At 52.5% G+C, this 19,026-nt stretch overlaps 2 protein-coding genes across 2 annotated transcripts; one reads left to right on the top strand and one right to left on the bottom strand.

Annotated features, from left to right (window-relative positions):
• Positions 1-393: 393 nt before the first annotated feature.
• Positions 394-12,649, bottom strand: LOC147055011 (voltage-dependent calcium channel subunit alpha-2/delta-4-like). The gene is made up of 39 exons (XM_085914807.1): positions 12,588-12,649; positions 11,649-11,730; positions 11,115-11,231; positions 10,926-10,985; positions 10,659-10,821; positions 10,468-10,599; positions 10,346-10,406; positions 10,025-10,175; positions 9,869-9,943; positions 9,699-9,788; positions 9,510-9,623; positions 9,365-9,443; positions 9,164-9,297; positions 9,000-9,017; positions 8,817-8,894; positions 8,665-8,745; positions 8,516-8,590; positions 8,354-8,440; positions 8,221-8,292; positions 8,070-8,131; positions 7,845-7,912; positions 7,732-7,777; positions 7,531-7,628; positions 7,267-7,450; positions 7,079-7,200; positions 6,933-7,001; positions 3,650-3,711; positions 3,181-3,195; positions 3,063-3,107; positions 2,871-2,933; positions 2,458-2,528; positions 2,297-2,375; positions 2,155-2,207; positions 2,018-2,073; positions 1,824-1,844; positions 1,623-1,740; positions 1,424-1,544; positions 1,266-1,343; positions 394-1,065 (listed from the first exon to the last, which is right to left on the bottom strand). The coding sequence occupies exons 3-39, from the start codon at positions 11,199-11,201 to the stop codon at positions 964-966; spliced, it is 3,090 nt and encodes a 1,029-aa protein (XP_085770933.1). The 5' UTR covers positions 11,202-11,231; positions 11,649-11,730; positions 12,588-12,649; the 3' UTR covers positions 394-963.
• Positions 4,968-6,436, top strand: LOC147055012 (leucine-rich repeat and transmembrane domain-containing protein 2-like). The gene is made up of 3 exons (XM_085914808.1): positions 4,968-5,013; positions 5,177-5,827; positions 5,958-6,436. Exons 1-3 carry the CDS (start codon positions 4,968-4,970, stop codon positions 6,434-6,436), a joined length of 1,176 nt encoding a protein of 391 aa, XP_085770934.1.
• Positions 12,650-19,026: the final 6,377 nt, after the last annotated feature.

Here is a 19,026-nt window from a genome sequence, read left to right as displayed (position 1 = left end):
AGCTCAAAAGCGTTGCCTGGCCACTACAACGCGAACCCCAAATCACACAAGACATCTCTACTCAAGTATTTATCACGTTCCTTGCGCCGTAATGTGGAGTCGTATTCCTTGAATTAGCCGAAATCGAGAGCGCACCTCGTGTCTTACCTCAGCCACATGCAGAGAGAAATTGGCACGTGGTGTGACGTCACCACCCACGCCACATCGGTCCTAAATGCCCAGGTAGATATTGATAGTAAACAAAAGAAAAGATAGATACACAATACAATCCGAATGATACTGGAAGTGTTTTAGTAAAATAAACCGAATACTGTAACCTGTTACACTACTTTTGCTTCTCGGATGGCCGACAGGATAGACGAGAGTCTCTATGATATAAATATATTGGTTTTATTTAGAACAATTTCTGGAGACTGGAAAATAGTTTGCATCAAGTAATAACAAGGAAAAGAATACAATAAAAAATCTCCATCCTTGCCGATTGGCAACTGTGGGTTCACCTTAGGGCGTATCCTCTCCCACACATATTTTAAGAAATATCACTCTCACTCACACACACACACACACACACACACACACACACACACACACACACACACACACACACACACACACACACACACACACACACACACACACACACACGTATATTATTTTATATGTATTTTTTTACTAACTACTTAATCCGCGTGTTTTTGTGGAAAAACTATTGGCAGTATATCACCGTTCAAGAATCTTTTTCGAAGGAGGCAAAAAAGTCCAACCTATGGCTATGAAGGAATCTGTCCAGCAGAGGGCGCCAAATCTCCCATAAATGTCTTTTTGCCTCAACAGCAAAAAGCTGCTAAACCTTCATTGTGAAAAGCCATAGAAACGACCGGAAACCAGGTTTGTCTTGACGTCCCACCATTTGATTTCCCGCTTCAGGTCTGCTTCCATCTCCTGATTGGCCGCTTGCTGCGGTTATGTCGTAAGGAGAAGGGTAAACGAAAACAGCAGGGAGATGCGGAAAAGGCTCAATGACAGGGAGATGGTGCACGCGCCGCCGCAGTCCTTGGCGTTTTCCTGACACACAAAAGTTTGACAAAAAGTCAAGCGGATCACAATTTTCAAGAGAGACATTTTTAAGGGAGTCAGACCACAGATGGAAAATTCCGCACAATTGAATGACATGTCGAAATAAAAAATGCAGTCACTGAAGTCGTAAAAGTTGGAATCAAACTTCAAGCGATGGATGCAAAAGGTGAAAGATGCAGCGTCCTGACCTTGGGGTGGTAGGCGTGGCAAGACTCAGGGCGCCTGCGTACTTTCTGCGACTTCATCCTGTTGCACTTGACCGTGGCGTTATGTTGGCCGTCGTCAAGGAAAAAGAAAAGGCCGGTTGCTTTGCCTTAGGCGGCCTGTAGGTGGCGCGTGGCAAAAGGATATATTTGATCTCTTTGGCCTCCAGCGGGATGGGGCTGTATTGGCGAGAACAGTCGCAGTTAGCCTCCGTCACCACCACCAGCAAGTTGCTGTCCGGGACACGCTGCACCACAAACATCCTACAATAGAAAGAAACTCAAGCACCTCATCATCGGGCGCTGAAAAAAAGTGGGGTGCGTGTTAGTGTGCGTGTGTACTTTTGGCAGCGTCCACATTTGATGATGCTGTTTGCCTCTTTGACGGAGGCGTCGTACACGAAGCCGGGATAGGCCGTCTCGCATGGAACCAGAGCCTCCACCTTCTTCTGCTTGTGAGCTGCGCACACGCACGCGAGCAGAAATGCAAATCAATCCGGCGGGCGAGGTGCTCGTGTGATGTGACGTCCACGTTCAACTCACAGGTGTGATAGCCAGCCTTGGCTTAAATGATGAACAGAACCATGATGATGAAGATGATGATGGAGAAAAACATGGAGTGATGACAAGGAGACTCAAACACAACAGCTTTTGCTGAGCCGGATTCATTTTACTTCATGGCAGATTTGAAGGATGCGTTTTGAGTCACAAAATCAGTGATGACGGCGGCGGCTTACCGTCCACAATGTAATCAGAGTGCCACAAACCGCACAGGTTGAAGTCCAATACGAACCTTGAGACACGCAAAGTTAGTTGGAAAATAAATAAATAAATAAATAAATAGAGAGGTCAGGAAACAGTTGCGCTTCCTCACATGAGAGCATTGGAAAAGATCCAGCGGACGATGGCCGCCAGGTTGTAGAGAGGCTGCGGAAAGAAAAAGACAACAACCGTCAACATTGGACGCGCTTTTGAAGTTTGAATGCGCTGTGGGCCGGTCGGTGTACGCGACTGACGCTGAGCAGGCGGCGGGGAGCGCCGCTGGCGTGGTGATGGCTGTTCTTGCACATGGCCTGGTAGTCAAACAGCGACACTCTGCCAGTGCAGCAGGCGGGAAACACGCACAAATGTCATGCTGGCAGCCACAAAGTTGCAGGCGCAAAATTGTCCAACTGACTTTTTGTACATGCCCATCTTGATGAGCGTGGCCATGACGGCGCCGTCCACCTCGCCCATGAAGCGGCCCACCTGAAGAAAAAAACAAATGTGGACTGAATCACGTGGTGGATCAAAGTTTGCCTGAATGTGTGTGCGTGGCTTTGTGTAATGTGCATTATGTTGACTAATGTGTGTGTGTGTGTGTGTGTGTTAATGGCCGGCCGGGGCTAATGCGGCGAGCGATGGCCAGCTGTCCCGAAGCAATCAAATAATGACAGGATGGCGTCTCGTTCTACCGCCGGCAACGCGCCCGCTCAGCGTCGAAGGTGAGCGTGAAGGTCGTGCGGCCAATCTGGCGCTCGAACGAGCCAATTCCGCCCGGTCGGCTAGTCCTCCTCCACCTCACGTTGGCCGTGACCCCTGACCTTTTACCTCCTTTCTCTCCTTGGACAGCAAGATGAAGCCATGATTGTCCACTAACAGGCAGCGCAGGTCCTGAAAGATGACATCACGTCAAGGACGTGACTCGTGTGCATCGTCATGTGACCTACCTACGCGCGCCGCCACTTTACGCCTTGCGATGTGTCGGAAAAACAACTTTTGTGGTGGTGTGTGGTGACTTACGTCACTTTCACAGTTGAGGGGGCACAATCCTTCCACGTTGGAACACTAACACGCAAGCAAAACATGTCAATTGCGGCGTTCCCAACTGGAGCTGAGCGACAAAAGAGGAAACACTCACGTCCGTGTCGCTCGTCTGAAAGAAAAAACATATCGATGAGAAAGATAGCCATCGTTAAACTAGGACCACAAATATGACATGTCATTTGCGTTGAGGAATGTATGGGTTTGTATACTTTTGCATACTTTCATGGATGACAAAGGTCCTTCTTATGTAGTACCACAGTGTGCCTCTGGGGGCAGCACTGGCACTTAATTCTTGTTACGTATTTACGCTTACAATTAAAAATGACCATTAAAATCAAAAAATAAAGAGCAAAAATTAAATACGTTTAAAAGACAGTAAAATGACGATGAAAATCAAGCGGAGACAAAGCCCAGCATGGAAATATCAAGAAGAAACTTGAATCAGGAGCTGTCAGCTTTCATTAAGCATCGCCTGCCTGCCTTCCTGCCTGCATCACAAACAGCTGGCTGGCTGTGTGTGTGTGTGTGTGTGTGTGTGTGTGTGTGTGTGTGCCCTCAGTCACCTGCTTGGTGACAGCCCAGAACGTCTTCTCCAGCACGTCCAAGGACATCTGCAGACCTACGGCTATGAATAGAACAAAAATACACACACACACACACGCAGTCAGTCAATGTGAATGAATGAATGCACACATTCCATTTAATCTCCACTAACGGCAGCCGTGCGGCAACATATGGCCTCTGTCTCTCTCTGCCTTTTATTTTTTTCCCCTCCAAACCACATAATGCTCGCTCACCCCGGCCGGGCGGGTGTTTGGGAGTGTGCCCGTGATGTATGTCGGCGTGTGTGCCCACGATGTGTGTGTGCGCGAGAGGCAGCTGAGAGAGCAGTGATGACGATAGCGGGTAAGGCGAACTATATCCGAAAGAGAATGACGCAGACGAGGAGGAGCATCCGGGATTGAAGTGCGCTCGCTCCTGTTTGAGCAGAAGCAGCAAGTGGCTCCACACTTGATGGAGCACAGGTGGACGGAGGAGGACGTCCTGTGCTGAAGCTCCACTGCACGACTTTTATTTCAGAGGCTCACCTTCTTCAGCACATGGTGAGTGTGCGTGTGACGTCTCTGCAGTCCAGGGGCGTGTAAAGGGAGGGGCTGATGGGGCGCCGGCCCCCTCGCCATCCACCTGAGGGCGGGCGGGCGGGCGGGCAGGCAGGCAGGCAGGCAGGCAGGCAGGCAGGCAGGCAGGGGGCGTCCGTGGCGTGGCAATGCCACCAGGTTTTTCCAGGGATGTTGGGCTTTGAAACCTCTTGGGTTAGGGTTTTCAATTCAAGTTTGAAATTCCCATTAGATTTCAGATGAGGGCTTTACTTTGGCAGGCATTTTGTCCATATTGTGAGGACGCTGCGCTTCAATGGCGGCGGGCCTCGCGGGCAGCCAAGATGGCCCCTTTGTGGCGGGCTGACAAAGCGGGACGGAAAGTCCACAAAGAAAAGAGCTCGGGGCGGCGTCCGTCTTGACTCGAGTGCCTCGGCAGGAAAGGAAGGCCGATTTGCTCCTCTTTTTCTCTCCGTCCTGCCATCTGGCGATGCTTTTAATCGTCCGTCGGCGATTTTTGACCAAGTTCAGCATTTCACCCTCACTCGGATGGAATAAAGCTTTGCTGGGATTATTCAATTCATTTCAGGATTAGCGGCGGCAGTTCATCGCGGGCTCGGCTGGAAGGGGCAAACTGTTCGCGCTAGCATGTAGCATCACAATTGCATCCATAGTGAACGTTTGCTGCGTGGCAAAAACTGAGCGTCGGGCTCATGGCGGGTTCTCGATGTTCTCCGCAGGATGTTCTGCTCGACCGGACCCTGCTGTGATCCACGTGGCCGACATGAAGGGGCTGGACCAGGACCCGCAAAACCTCCGGCGGCTTCTCGGTGCGTCTTCTCCACGATGATTGTAAATCACTGATTCATTATTGAGCTGTCTATAGTAAGACGCACGGGCAATCGTTTTGCCGTGATCCACCAAATTGGAATCCAAAAGCCAGTTGATTCCTATTGCGATGGGCATTTCTCACCGTTTGTTTTGACTTTTCAGTCGGCGCCCTCACGCCCACCCTGGTTCTGGTGGTCTTGCTGGGCTCGGGCCGCTGCTGTCCCGACATGTGCACCTGCAGCGAGAACACCAGCGACTGCTCGGGTGTGGATCTGATCACCTTGACGCCGCTCCTGCCTACGCTGGATCGGGACTGCGTGACACTGCGTCTCCACCGGAACAACCTCTCCACCCTGGCGTCCGTTGACTGGACCGACCTCAGCGGCCTGGAGGTTCTGGATATCTCCCAGAACCGACTGTCCGGCCTGTCCTCGGGAGCCTTCTCCGATCTGGGCGGCCTACGTTGGCTCAACCTGTCGGCTAACCTTCTCGGAGAGCACCTGACCACCGCGAACATCGACTGGAGCCACGAGGTGGAGCGGGGCCTGGACAGAGAGGCCTTCAAGGGTTTGCGGTGGCTCCGAGGTCTGGATCTGTCTTCGAACGCGCTCCCCTGGCTGCCTACTGGCCTGCTGGATGGACTCCAGAAGTTGCGGTGGTTGTCCCTGGCCAGGAACCGTCTGGCCGTCCTGGAAAGGGCCACCTTTGAACCTGCGGGGGGGCTTAAGCAGCTCCTCCTGGCTGGGAACCCCTGGCACTGCGACTGCAAGATGAGGGCCTTCAAACACTGGATGGAGTGGATGCTCTACCGAGGTGGGCCGCCAAGACATTTTGACAAAGACCTCCTCATAATCTTGATGCCATTTACGAGAAAAGGCTAGGACCAAACATCTCCTCTCCTCCCTAAAATGTTGAATCCATCTTTTCTCCTCCATCCTTTTAGATGGTCTGGTAGACGGCGTGACTTGCAGTCTACCGAGGAGCTTGTCGGGCCGGGATATCCGCGGGGTGCCGGCCGAGATGTTGGCCCACTGCACCCAGAGCTCCAGCGGGGACTCCGGCGCCGGGGACTCCGGCGCCAGGGAGTTCGCGTCCGGAGACTCGAGCCGCCCCTCGTGTCCGCCGGGCCGCGACTGCGTGCGGCAGCGCTACCGTCCGCTCAGCGTCCGGCGAGCTCGCGGCACGCAGATCGTGGCGGGCGTGGTGTGCGGGACGGTGTGCGTCATGATGGCGGTGGCGGCCACCTACGGCTGCGTCTACGCCTCGCTCATGGCGCGCTACCAGAAGCACCTGAACCATCGCGGGCAGCCGCTCATGGAGCGGTCGGGCCCGGACGCCGACCCGGAAGACGGCCTTCTGCCGGAGGAGACGCCGCCCAAAGAGGCCTGCGTGGTGCACGGCTACCGTATCAGCAGTTTCTGACGTGTGCCTGCCGATCCTCCATGACATCGCCATGACTCTACTACGATCCCAAAATAGTGATTATTTGGGATTATAAGATTTGATTCATCCTTCCAGCCATATAGTCCCTGACATAAAATCCCGACATTCGATGATGTAAAAAATCCCCGTGTAGTGTTTAGGGAGAAGGCAACAAAAATGTCCCCTCTTGGTCCTGGGCCAGGCTACTGCAAAGACACTCTTATCCTACAGCAACACTGCCACCAACAGGCCTTACGGATTTACTACAACCTCAATCAGCACCACTTTTGACAGTCGGTAAAGGTTCCCATTATTTTTCCACATGAAGAGTTGGCTTCCTCAATAAAAGTCATTGGTGTACTTTTAAGTGTACCGGGTTTGAGTAGTAGCTGGGGTCAGCGGACTTTGGGTCCGCTCCGGAGCGCCAGTCGAGCTCAAAACAAACAAAACAAAAGACACCTGACTTTCTGATGAATTGGAAGGAGGGACGACTGACCTCCGGCCACGGCTGTCTTGCCTTGCGCTGACACGGTGACCGAGGTGGTGGCCACCACGTACTTGGTGCCTGCAAGCGACGACAGCAAACACGCGTGAGAACAGCAATGACAAGACGATCAAAAAAAAAAGGAGCAGGTGTGTGACCTTTGTCGTTGACGGGGTAGTAGAAGAAACCTCCCGGCGGGTTCTCCACGGCCAGGCGGTACCACAGCGGAAAGTGGTCCACCGTAAACAGGTTGTCCTTGTCCGCGGGCGTCAGGAACCTTCTGGGAGGTGAGGAAGACGCGTATTGATGCGAAGGCCGGCACGCTGACAGCGCTCCACCTTCTCACTTTGCCACACGCGTCTCCACGCCGGCGTATCTCATGATCCTCATCAGGCCCACGCGCGTGCCCAGGAATGCCGTCTCCACGCCGGGCTCCACCTTGTCGTCCAGCATGATGGCGTTCCAGTAGGCCTCCATGGGCGCCGTCACCACCGCGTCAAACAAGGTTTGCTGGAGCAGCAGCTCGTCGCCTAGGTTAAGCGCGCACGGCTGACGTCACGGAGGCCCGAAAGCTTTTTGGAGGCCGAGGGGCCGAGCGGCAGCCACTTACACTCCAGGTCGGGCTCCTTGCCCTGCAGGTAGCGGAGGGCCGCCTGCAGCTGCGAGTACTTGCGGTGGGCGGGGTCGATGTCCGTCTCACAATACGTCCTCAAGGAGCGAAAAGAGTCATTGCAGTGAATTCTTTGCCATGAGTAAACTCATTTCATAAAAATGAAGCAAACTGTAAAGTGAGCAAAGATTACAGTCGTACCACTCGGAGGCGATGCTGAGGTCGGGAGAGGTCAGGTCGTGGAGCCCTGCGGGCGCAAAGGTCGAAATTCACCATGCGAGCAAAGCGTGAGGAAAAGCAAAGCCAGCGCCTACCTTCTTCCACCGACACGTTTCCCACAAACATGAGTTTTCCGTGACCTTGGGTCAACACCATGCCGAAACTGTGCGCACACAAACGCATTTTGGCCGAGCTCAGCCTCAATCAGCACTCCAAAAATTGTCTGTCTACATGTGCTGCTCCACTCCCAGATGGGACAGGCGTTCAACAGACTCGTTTTGAACAAGCTGCGGAGAGCATTGCCCAAAGTCCAATCTTACCTGAAGGGAGTGTCGTCAATATTTGTGTAGAAATAGTCGTTGACCAGGAAGAGGGGCCTTCTCTGTTTAGAAATGGAACGTCATCATTTTGCCTCTTGCAACTCTTTCCGGCTCGGCAGCTTTTTGTGCCTCGTCCATCAAAAGGACTCACCCCGTTCTCCAGCGAGGCGCGGATGTTGAGCGTGTAACTTCCGGTCTCGCCTTTTACCATGGCCGTCCGCAGCTGCCAAAAGACCCAGACGATCAGTTGGGAGCGAAGAAGACGGGCCGCTCGTCGCTCTTACCGTCTCGTCGTCATCCTCCCACTCCACCTCGGACAGGTCCACGCTGTTGTAGTTGGGCTTGGGCTTCAGCTTCTTGCCGTCCTTGTACTGCAAACAAACGCAAACCTTCAATCGAGTACACTGGTCCAATTCTGATGGCGCGCGTGCTTTGTGTGTAGTCACCAGAGGTCGAAGGTCGGGGTGCGCCAGGATGTAGCCGTTGTTGGTGATGAGGAAGGCGTAGCCGTGCGCGCCCAGCTGACACACGACGACAAAGGCAAAAGGGTGACGAGGAGGACGGGGAGCACAAGGGCGCGGCCGGGCGGACCCACCATGTAGCGGGGCACCAGCTTCATCACCTCCATGAGGGGAACGTCGGTACCCACCACGCCCAGGAGGATCCCGTGCGACAGCTGCACACACACCGTGACTCAGTTGACACCATCCTAACCGAGGCTACTTTTCATGCTGAATTTTCACCGACCGTCTCCTTCTTCTTGCTGAAGACGGGCATGGCCACCGACGTCATTAGCAGCAGACTTTGCGCCTTGGTGCTGAACAGCTGTCAACAACGCCATGATCAAAACACACAAGCGGACTGGCTTCGAGTAGGGAGCTGACAAAAATAAAGGCCTGCGCCTGAGCATTGTCAAGGGAGCAGCTTTACCTCCTTGGTTTTGGGAAGCTGACGGCAAGGTCATGAAGATGATGATGAATGAAGAGGATGAAAACCAGGATGAAGATGAAAAATCATGATGAAGATGAAGGGGACCGAGGCGGTGCCCAGAGGCGCGCCCGCCGTCTTTTACCAGCGAGGGGGGGAGGTCTCACCACAGTGTCCATGTAGGCTTCGGTCCAGATGATGTCGTGGTCGTGGTTGATGACCATGGGCCGACTCAGCACGTGCAGGTACTCCATGACGTTCTCCTGCACGTCGGCCAGCGTCGACACGTGCGTGTAGTAGCCTGCGTCGAAGCGTCACTCACGCTAGCATCAATTTCTCAAATGACAACAAAGCAACACTTGCGCCACCTTTGTTGTTGCAGGCGATCCACTTGGCGTTCTGGGCAAAGGTCATCTCTCGGCCAATCAAATAGGTGAAAACGCGCACCTGCAAAGCCGAGGAGCTCAGCCAACGTTGAGCAGGCACACACGCAGCCACAGGCGGCGAGCTTACCCTGCGCTCGGGCCAGTTGAACTCCTCAAAGACGGACTCAAAGTCCTCCATGGCGCCGTCGGTAATCAGCATGATGGCCTGATTGCACATGCTGCCCTGACCCAAAACGCGCGCCTAGGCACACAAAACACGTTTCTTCTCCCATTGTGCCGTGCGGGATGTCAAAGACACGCCCCCGGCCCCTCCCACCTCATTGAGGATCTTGAAGGCTTCTTTCATGGCGTTCTTGAGCTTTGCTTCTCCTTTCACGTGAAGCTTCTCCACTAATATCTTGAAGTGCTGAAGAGAACACACGTCAACAATGACGACATCGCGCCGTGACTTTGTTGAGGTGCTGTGGCTGCCGACGGAGAGCTTACCTCCCTGTTGTCCAGGTCGGCTTGGACCAGAGTTCCCTTGAAGCACGGCTCCACATAGCGCACGTAATCTGTGTACTACACACACACACACACACACACACACGGGCGCGCGTAAAGCCGTGCGCAGGTTCTGGTGTGTGCGCGCGTGCGTCTCACGGCGATGACGTTGACAAAGTCGTTCTCTCCCAGCGTGTCGAGGATGGTGTTGATGGTGTGCTTGGCGATGGTCATCTTCAAGCCCTTCATGCTGCCGCTGATGTCCACCATGATGACGATGTCCTTGGGCGATGTGGCCGCCTGGATGTACCTGACACGCGTGACACACTGGTGGAACTTCTCAACTCACATCGTCATAATTCATCGGTCAAATAACAATAGCGCAAGATGGCAGCAAAGCACTACTTTTGTCTGACTGAACCTCCTCAAATGCGTGCTAGATTAGGCACAGGCGCACAAAATTTACAATTAAAAAGTCACCAGTTTCGGTTCCTGCAGTCGAAGGCGGCAACGCCGTTGCTGTCCGGCGTCCATTTGATGCCTAAAACGATAAAAAGGCTCAAAGTGGACATTTTATGACTCCAATCGTGCGTGTGTGTTACCGGGGTAAATCCTGAAGAAGCCGGCGGAGCTGCCAAAGTATTGCCAGGTGAGCGTGGGGTCCTTGAGGAAGTTGCTCACAAAGACGTCGTTGAGGGCCTCCGAGTTGTACACGGCGTTGACGATGTTGGGGTCTGTCAGGGGGGGACGCGGAAGGGTGAGGAAGGGCCGCCTGGGCCGAGCGCCTACCCACCTTTGTTGTAGACGTTGGTGGGCACCTGCACGGTGCTCTGCTGGGTGTTGACGGGCATCTTGTTGAAGTGCTCGTTCTCCTCCAGCGGGAACTCGCCGCCCAGTTGCACAGAGTTTCCGTACTCGTCCAGCGTGTTGATCCGCATGGAGTTGTAGTAGTCAAACTGAGAACGCGAGAAGAAACGCTGACGGGACTTCCTCTGCGCCAACCGGCCGGCATTTGCTTCAACGTGATTATTGTCTAAGTCAGACCAACCAAAAAAATTACCTCTAAGGAAGCGTTGAAGTCGTGGTAGAGGTCAGCATCTTCCGCCGACTCGGCGAGCCGCTGAAGGACGACATTGAGATTTGTTTTGTGTCCCTTTTATTTTTTGCACAATGGTGCCGGATGATTGATGAATGAATTCTACCGGCCAGCTGCCGGTCAACAGAACAACGGACGGATTCTAGAAAGCACCTTGACAGACTTCATTTTGCTGCCCAGCATACGTTCAATCTGGTCAGCGTAATCCTTGACCAGATCGCTTCCGTCTACGTCCACCATCTTGATGATGGACTCCACGTCCTTCAGTTTCTGAACAAAGCACACGAAAATCGATTCTTGGACTTCTGCCAAAAAGGCGGGCCCGATAGTCGGGCACCGAGGACGTCATTCTCGGACGGAATTTGTACGTTTACCTCAGTAGACATCACATCTCTAGACTATTTGCATGCGCTTAGCATAACCAACACGAGCGACGAACAAACGGCTCGAGCTAACCGAGATGCGCTCGTTAGCACGGAGCTAAACAAAGCACGCTAACCCTGTTTAGTGAGGTTATTTTTGTCACGGGGATTTGTGTCACTTTATTTTGAGCTTGGAGATCCCAATCTGATCTGCAAGTCAGCCAAGTCAGATATCACGGGACCTCGAGTTATGAATTGGCTTTCTCGCCCCATCAAAGTGGATCGATGCCAATCGCGGATCAACAAAAAGAGGAACGAGTTGTACCTTTTGCAGAAGAAGCGATCCTGAATACTTGGTGGAAAGCTCTCGAAGCTGCGACGCGAAGATGGACGCCCATTGCTGCACGCTGTAACACAACAACTCAACCTGTCATGTCGATTGCACAACCAGCATCATTTATCATCTCGTGAACAACGACATCAAGTGAATTGCCATTGCCCCACCTACAAAAAACACAAAACGCAACACAACTCAAACAAAATCACAATACCTGACGCAAATGGAAAAGACAATTTAAGTCAACCTAACTCAGAGCAACACAACCCAAAACAAGACAAAAATGATGACAACATGACAAGCCGGACGTATGATAAAAAATAAAAAAAAATCACCAAACCCACAGCTCAACAAAATCACCCATGACACAAAACAACACTACTAAACACATCAAGTTGAACAAAACGCAAAATAACTCAAGTATCAAGTTAACAAGCACAATGGAAGGCAGATCACGATGATGTCATCAATCATGAATGCGGGAAGTACACGCACACACGCTACGAATGAGCACGTTAGCGCATTGGCGTGTTAACAAAATGATTTTTGAGACATGTTTGTACAAGTACACAAAACCTTTTCACCGGAAATAGCTTCAGAGGACGGTGAGTGCCGTGGTGGCACGGCCAGCGCATGCCATGTTTGCCCGCAGGTGGAAAAGGACGAGCGTGATAATGGCTAGTTAGCTGAAGCTAATTGCATTCTTGTTAGCTACAGGCCGAGATGTACCGGAGTCAAATTCCTTGTTTGGCATGCTCAAACTTGGCAAATAAAGATTGATTTGATTTGATTCCTGTTACAGACATTATTAGCCCAGTGCAGTTAGCATAGCCGGCTAGCGAGCCGTGTTCATTAGCTGGACGAGCTAATATAATGGCGGGAACTACGTCCCTAGGTCGTTTGCGCTGGAATAGTTTAACTTCTCGCCTGTCTTGTATGCCGACACCGTGAGTTCGATTCCTGCATATGATGGTGTGAAAAAAAGAAGCAATTTTCTTCGTTGGAACATCACGTCTTCTGCCGGGGGGGGGGTTCAACAAAATACACGGGTCTTCTGAACTGTGAGTACTGTACACTTAATTGCTCCGACGAGGGCGCCACCTACTGGACGTCGTTTGAACATGCCATTTCTTTGTGGTTTTCCCGACTTTGATTCTAAAAATTCAAAATGAGCTTGTGTGTGTAAACAACACATTCGTATTGCATGCTACTTTCATATTACTTACTGGACCTTGTGTAATATTGTCAACCCATTTTAGAATAGTGTGGGAAACAACATGAGGGGCATTATAGAACATTGTGGTACATGAGGTAACAACATTCTGTGATCATTCTAGAACATGGTGCAAGATTCTGGAAGCATTCTGGAAGATGGCCATTTGGAGAACAGCCAAAATTGCAAGCGCGGACACAGGCCAGATAATGTGGCGGTGTGCTAGTGCAGATTAACCAGATTAGCAGGCTGAGTGGACAAGATGGCAGAGGGACAAGAGGCGGCTAAATATGTGGGACAGTTCGAGCCTTCCAAATCCTGACGGCAAGCCGACGAGACAGCAAGAGGGCGTCCGTTCCCCCTACGGAAGCGCCTCGTTAACTCTCTGACATCATGACCACGAGGAATCACGCCATCAATGTGATGACGTTTAGGTACTGATTTCGGATGACATCATTGAATCACCGTCAATGAAACGTTAGCTAAATGTTGGGTCGTCATAGTCATGAGTGAATAGCTCGATCAGAACCCCTTTGAAGCTCATTTATTCATTCGGTCAAAGTGTGACTATCGAGCTGAGAACCCATCTGGACAGGTTTCACCCATGCGCAGCAAGACTATGAAGATCCAGATCAAGACCACTTTGAAGCCTCATTCATTCATCCCCGGACGCTCCAAATCTGAAGCAGCTTGAAGGTTTTGGGAAGAAGCACACTCACGTCTCAGGCGGGATCTTCATCTGAGCTTGAACGCCGAGCCACAGCAAGAGCAAGCCGGCGACTTGGAGGCCGCGCTTCATCCCGACTCAAGAGGACGGACGGCGCCTCCTCTCGTGGGCTCCGGCTGGTTGGCTTTCGTCAATTTTTACCTCGTTCCAGTCGCTCATGGCGACCGCCCTCCCCCACCTGTGGTCTTGGACGGCCGTTCCTGGGAGGCTCCTCCCGCTTGCCGATTCCTGCGGGTTCTTCCTCACCTCTCTGCATCAGCGTGCGGCCCAGCCACATAATCCACTTGGATTAAATGGCGGGAAAGCGGGCGAAGGGCGGGTAGGACCAGACGGGACGCCGGCGCCTCATTGGATGCATTCATCTAAGAGGATTACGAGTGCGCGCACGCACGCACGCACGCACGCACACACCTGGGTATGCCATAACTGTTCATTCCTTTGATATCCTCACTCACACACACACATTCATGGCATTTAAAAAAATGTCCTCAGACAAACTTGCAGAACCAAATACGCATTTTGTCTTCTTAGCGGTCGTGCATCAGTGGTAGCCATGGTAACCGACATGTCACTTACGGGAGAGTACAGTCAATACGATCAAGCAGAAAGAATCATAAATTGAATGGAACGCCTTCATTGTGCAAGAGGGATGCAAGCTAAGCGGCACAGCACGGCACGGCACGGCATAGCACGGCATAGCACGGCATAGCACGGCATAGCACGGCATGGCACGGCATGGCACGGCATGGCACGGCATGGCACGGCATGGCACGGCACGGCACGGCTCGGCACAGATAAGAAAGCAATGAAAAGTCAGTCCAGTGCTTCGTACGATGTTCCGTGAGCAGGCCCCCCAGACCTATTTCACTCGGAGGTGTACCAGAAAGAGACCAGGACCTTCGCAGATGCCGAGGCGGGTGGATTGGGCGGCCTTTGGGTCATCTTGTCAAGTGGCTTTTCTTCCTTCCCAACGGAGCGTCTGCAACATCCTGGGTGGGTCCATCCACAACGCCCTGGAGAGTGCTTTCCTTTACCAACTGATTCTAGCAGACGACAGAATGAGCAATGCCTGAATTGGACTCCATGATGCCATTCATGAGTTCATTCTCATCGACTCATGATGGAAAAGGAATTTGTCCTTCAGACTTTCTCTTGTCCTATACTTGGACGTGCAAAGCTCACACAAGGAAAGCGCGATGATGAGCAATGCCGGGGCGACAGCGCCATCTGATGGACAAAGAGTGGAAGTGTCAACAATGCTGCATTTGGGCTCACACTTTGTCCCATGTGGCCCTGCCTGCTGTGGTCAGGGCTATTTGATGGCGCCCAATATGAAGGGGGGTGTCGTTGAGACCCCGCAGCTGTCGCACAGCACACTCCGGCCCGTGAGGAGAAGGGGCCAACGGCGCACTAAGGAGCACTCTGTCAACAGCGGGCATCTGGAAGCGGGGGCCCGGTCCGGCCTGGCCTGGCCTGGCCTCGCCCACCTCACCCCTGCCTCGCTCCTGCGTCTTGAGCGAGGCCCGAGCCAACGTGTCCCCGGAGACGCACGCACGTAGAGTGTAGCGCGGCGCGTGACCCCCTCTGCCCCCCCCCCCCCCCAAGTGGGGCCCGGTTTGTGTGTAACTGACACCGCAGCTGTCCGCTGCTAGAAGAACGGAGAAATTGTGCACTCAAGTTCAGCTGCCAGAACAAATGCAGCACAAGTCCAAAAGAAGCCAAAATGGCTGCCCCAGCACAAAAAAAAAGCTGAGCGGAGCCATCTCGGGCGCCGATGGTCTCGTCACGCTCTGCACGTTTTGGATTGAAGCAACATCCACTTTCTTTGACATCGTGAATGCAACACGTCCCCTCTGATTCCTGAGCGGCGAGTTCCAAAGACACTCTTCAGCCCCTCGCTGGGGGGGGGGAAGAGTGCGGAATGTTCCGGACAGTCCGAACCGGCTCTCGGGTGCATTAAAAGGCTGGACGAGAAATACCCGCCAAAGGTCACATAGCGCTACCCGCCTCAAAATAGCGCCATAGAGTCATCCATCACGCCGCCGGGAAAGGACTCAGGATGGGGGGAGGGGGCATTTCCTGGATTGGGTTGTCTCATACTCAATTCTATTTTATTAGAACGTAGAAGGACGAGGAGAGAAGGCCTCGCCGTCCCCGATCAGATGACCGGTGGTGTCCGTCCATCTGCAACGGATCCAGCAGCAAATGAAAGCAAAACAAACGAGGAAGCCCCTTCCCATGATCCTTCCCCAAAGAGACAACAAGGTCCAGATCAAACAATGGGCGGGTCCAGATGGCCGGATTAGCTCTTCTTAAAGTCATTAGCGTCACATCCTTCGTTTAAGACCCGGTCCGGATCGTCTTCATCTGGCTCCGTGGCCCAACGCGAGGTCCGTGAACGCCTCGCGCCCACCGGGAACCCGAGAGCTCAGACGGGCTTAGCGCTTCCCGGCCAGAGTTTTCCTATCAATTAGATGGGCGACATTTGAGACGGGCTCGCTAGCTGCCCGCCGACCCAACATCTGCACGGGATAATGAGGGGGGGGGGGGCTGCTTTTGGGGTGTCGGGGGCGATGGTGGGGGGGGGGCATTTGACTTTGCAGCAGCGGATGCAAGTTCAAAGCCATGGTGAAGAAAGTGGAACACATGCGGCCGGCGCTACAAGGTGCACCACAATTAAAAAGTCATTTTGACAAACAGAGCAGACACTTGACGTTGGAAGTGGACCCCCAAAAGCACCCTTCGTCTTCACTGACCCGTCACTGAGAGGCCTCGTCCTTCGTGCGTGTAAACCATTCGGACAAGGATGAAGCGGCGTCCCTTTGTTAGGTGGGGTCAAAGTTCAGTGTCAAGGACAGCATGCATACAGGTATACAGTGTCTATATATGTGTGTGTATAGATGTATACTGCATACGCAGGCACACACACACTCACATGTACATTGTATCTCTCTGTCTCTCTCTCTCTCTCTCACACACACGATGCAAGCTTACTTGCAAAAGTGCATACTGCTTGATGATTGACAGGTGTGGCAGGTGGGCCGTGCGTGTGTGTGTGTGTGTGTTTGTGCATGTGCCAATGTGTCCCACCTGTTGTCTTGCACACACGCACAGACAGAAGTGAAGCTTGCTATGGCTCCCTGACCTCTGACCCCGTGACCAACTTCCTATCCTCGTGGGCACAGTAAACACCCGCCTGTAAGCGCCCCCCCCCTCCCCTGGCCTGGCCTGCCCTGGCGTGACTCGACCTGAGACGCCCTGCCTGCCTGCGGCGCATGCAAAGGATGTCCTTAACCTTTGCCTTTACGCCATTGCTAAAACAAAAGTGGCAACGTGTGTCCGTCTCCATTTTTTGGCCGTATGACGCCGAGTCCATCTCTACGTGTGTATGTCTGTTTGTGTGTGAATATTTTTCCATCGGTTTTGATAGTACGTGTCTGTACTGTATGTGCGTGTGTGTGTGTGTGTGTGTTTTAGCTGTGCGTGTATATGTTTGGATGGCAAACATGCAAGATGGCGTCTGTAGCCATCACGACTCCCAGCACGCTCGGCTGCGCATCAGCCGAGCGCTCCGCTCCGTTCCGCCTGGGGCTCATCTGTGTGTGTGTGTGTGTGTGTGTGTGTCTGCACATTTGCTGTGTCAGTGGCAGGTGCAGATTAAAGGCGTCGTTGTTGCGACAGTTGCCGTCAGTGAAAACAACACGTGTGACGCACGCCCACACATGAACACACACACATACTGCAATGTCAAGAAATATCTGAAGATGAAAAAAAAAACACTGACAATTTCAATGGAGCCTTCCTTCCTTCCTTCCTTCCTTCCTTCCTTCCTTCCTTCCTTCCTTCCTTCCTTCCTTCCTTCCTTCCTTCCTTCCTTCCTTCCTTCCTTCCTTCCTTCCATGTGCTTGCTTCCGACCAGCCACACTGAAATGAGCACAAAAAGCACGACTTGCTCCATGACAATGTCAGTAAGAGGAAATTTGGGCTTAGTTGCTGAGCCCTGCCTGCTCTAGAGGGCGCTGAGCTAGGCCTGCCGTGCCAGTGTGTGTGTGTGTGTGTGTGTGTGTGTTGGGGACTCCTATGGGACTCTCCGGTTGCAGGCCTGCAGACTGGCTGGCACCCTCCAAGTAGCTTCTTCATCCTGGAGACAGCTGTTGTCTCCGTGACGACACCGCCGACCAATCAGGGGGCACGCACACTCGCAAGCAGTTGGCTGTCTGCAGTAAACAGCATTCCTTTAGTCCCACTGAAGTTTCAAGCAAACGCTTCCAGTTCAATCTGTTGACCAGTCAGAAGCTCAAAGATAGCCATCAATGAATGGAAAAGAAAAGTTTGAAATCGATTTTTTTAAATGTGAGCAAGTTTGTTAGTGGGCGAGTCACGCACGCACATACGTTGAGTACATCGAGTACACGGGTAGCCAGAAATAACCTTTAGTCATCGGATCACGTAAATGAGTCATGCAGTAAGTTGTTTATGATGTAGCGGGCACTGCCGTGACAAAATGCTTCCAGAACTTTCTTGAAGTTTATCTTCTTGTCATTTTCTACCCGATGTTGCAGAAGACTTTTGCATGTGGACTTGACAAGCATCACAGGGAGTTTGGAACAAAGGCAAAGTCAGCAGGACGACATCTGCGCCCATCTGAGTTAGCCAAGAGGAGTTTGGCTTAGCAGTGGCTAGCTTGTGTACTGTACACGAACATCTCCACCGTGTAGAGGAACTCAACCCCCCCCACAGCGCCGTACCGGACCAATCGCGCTCGTGGGGAAATTCGGACTAAAAATATATGCTGCAAGATCGGCTGAAGTCAGCAGAAGAAAAACTTTGGGAGCATTTGGAAATTGATAACCCCCAAAAATGTTTTGGGTGTGGCCCAAGGTTTATGTCCTACTTTTATGAAGTCGAACGCTAGCTAGCCATGCTACGTTGTCTTTTTTTTTTTTTTTTGCGGCATGTGGAGCTCTTTTCTCATTTGCACAACCAAGACGTCTTTTGAGTTCTTTTCTTGGACATGTAAAAGTCTGGGCAGGTTCTCCATGTCCGTCAACGCGCGGCTGCATTCAGAGACCCCCCACGCGTCCTGGCTGGATGGGCGCTTGCTGTGGGCATCCAGCCTCACATGCCAGAGTGGAACACACGATTAGACTAAATCCAGCGAGAAGGAAAGCTCTCAGGGAAGCGGCATGACACAACGCCGCAAATATTTGCTGGCACGAGCGAGACAAAATGAGGCAGCGCCGGCTAGCGGCTAACGGCTAACGACAGGTGCCGGAGGCCGAAACCTGAACCGCCGACATGAGAGCTCGCTTTAGCGTGCGTGCGCCTCACGTCAGCGCTGCTAACATGCTATTGTGGGTTAGCGGGTCCAGATGCGGTTACAGAAAATATCAGGATGTCAAATAAAAATACATCGAGCAGGTCTG

This window comes from Syngnathus leptorhynchus, chromosome 6 (assembly GCF_054491065.1).
Source record: "Syngnathus leptorhynchus isolate UIUO chromosome 6, UIUO_Slep, whole genome shotgun sequence".
NCBI lineage: Eukaryota > Metazoa > Chordata > Actinopteri > Syngnathiformes > Syngnathidae > Syngnathus > Syngnathus leptorhynchus.
The sequence above is the reverse complement of the archived record's forward strand: the minus strand, read 5'-3'. Positions and strand labels throughout refer to the sequence as shown.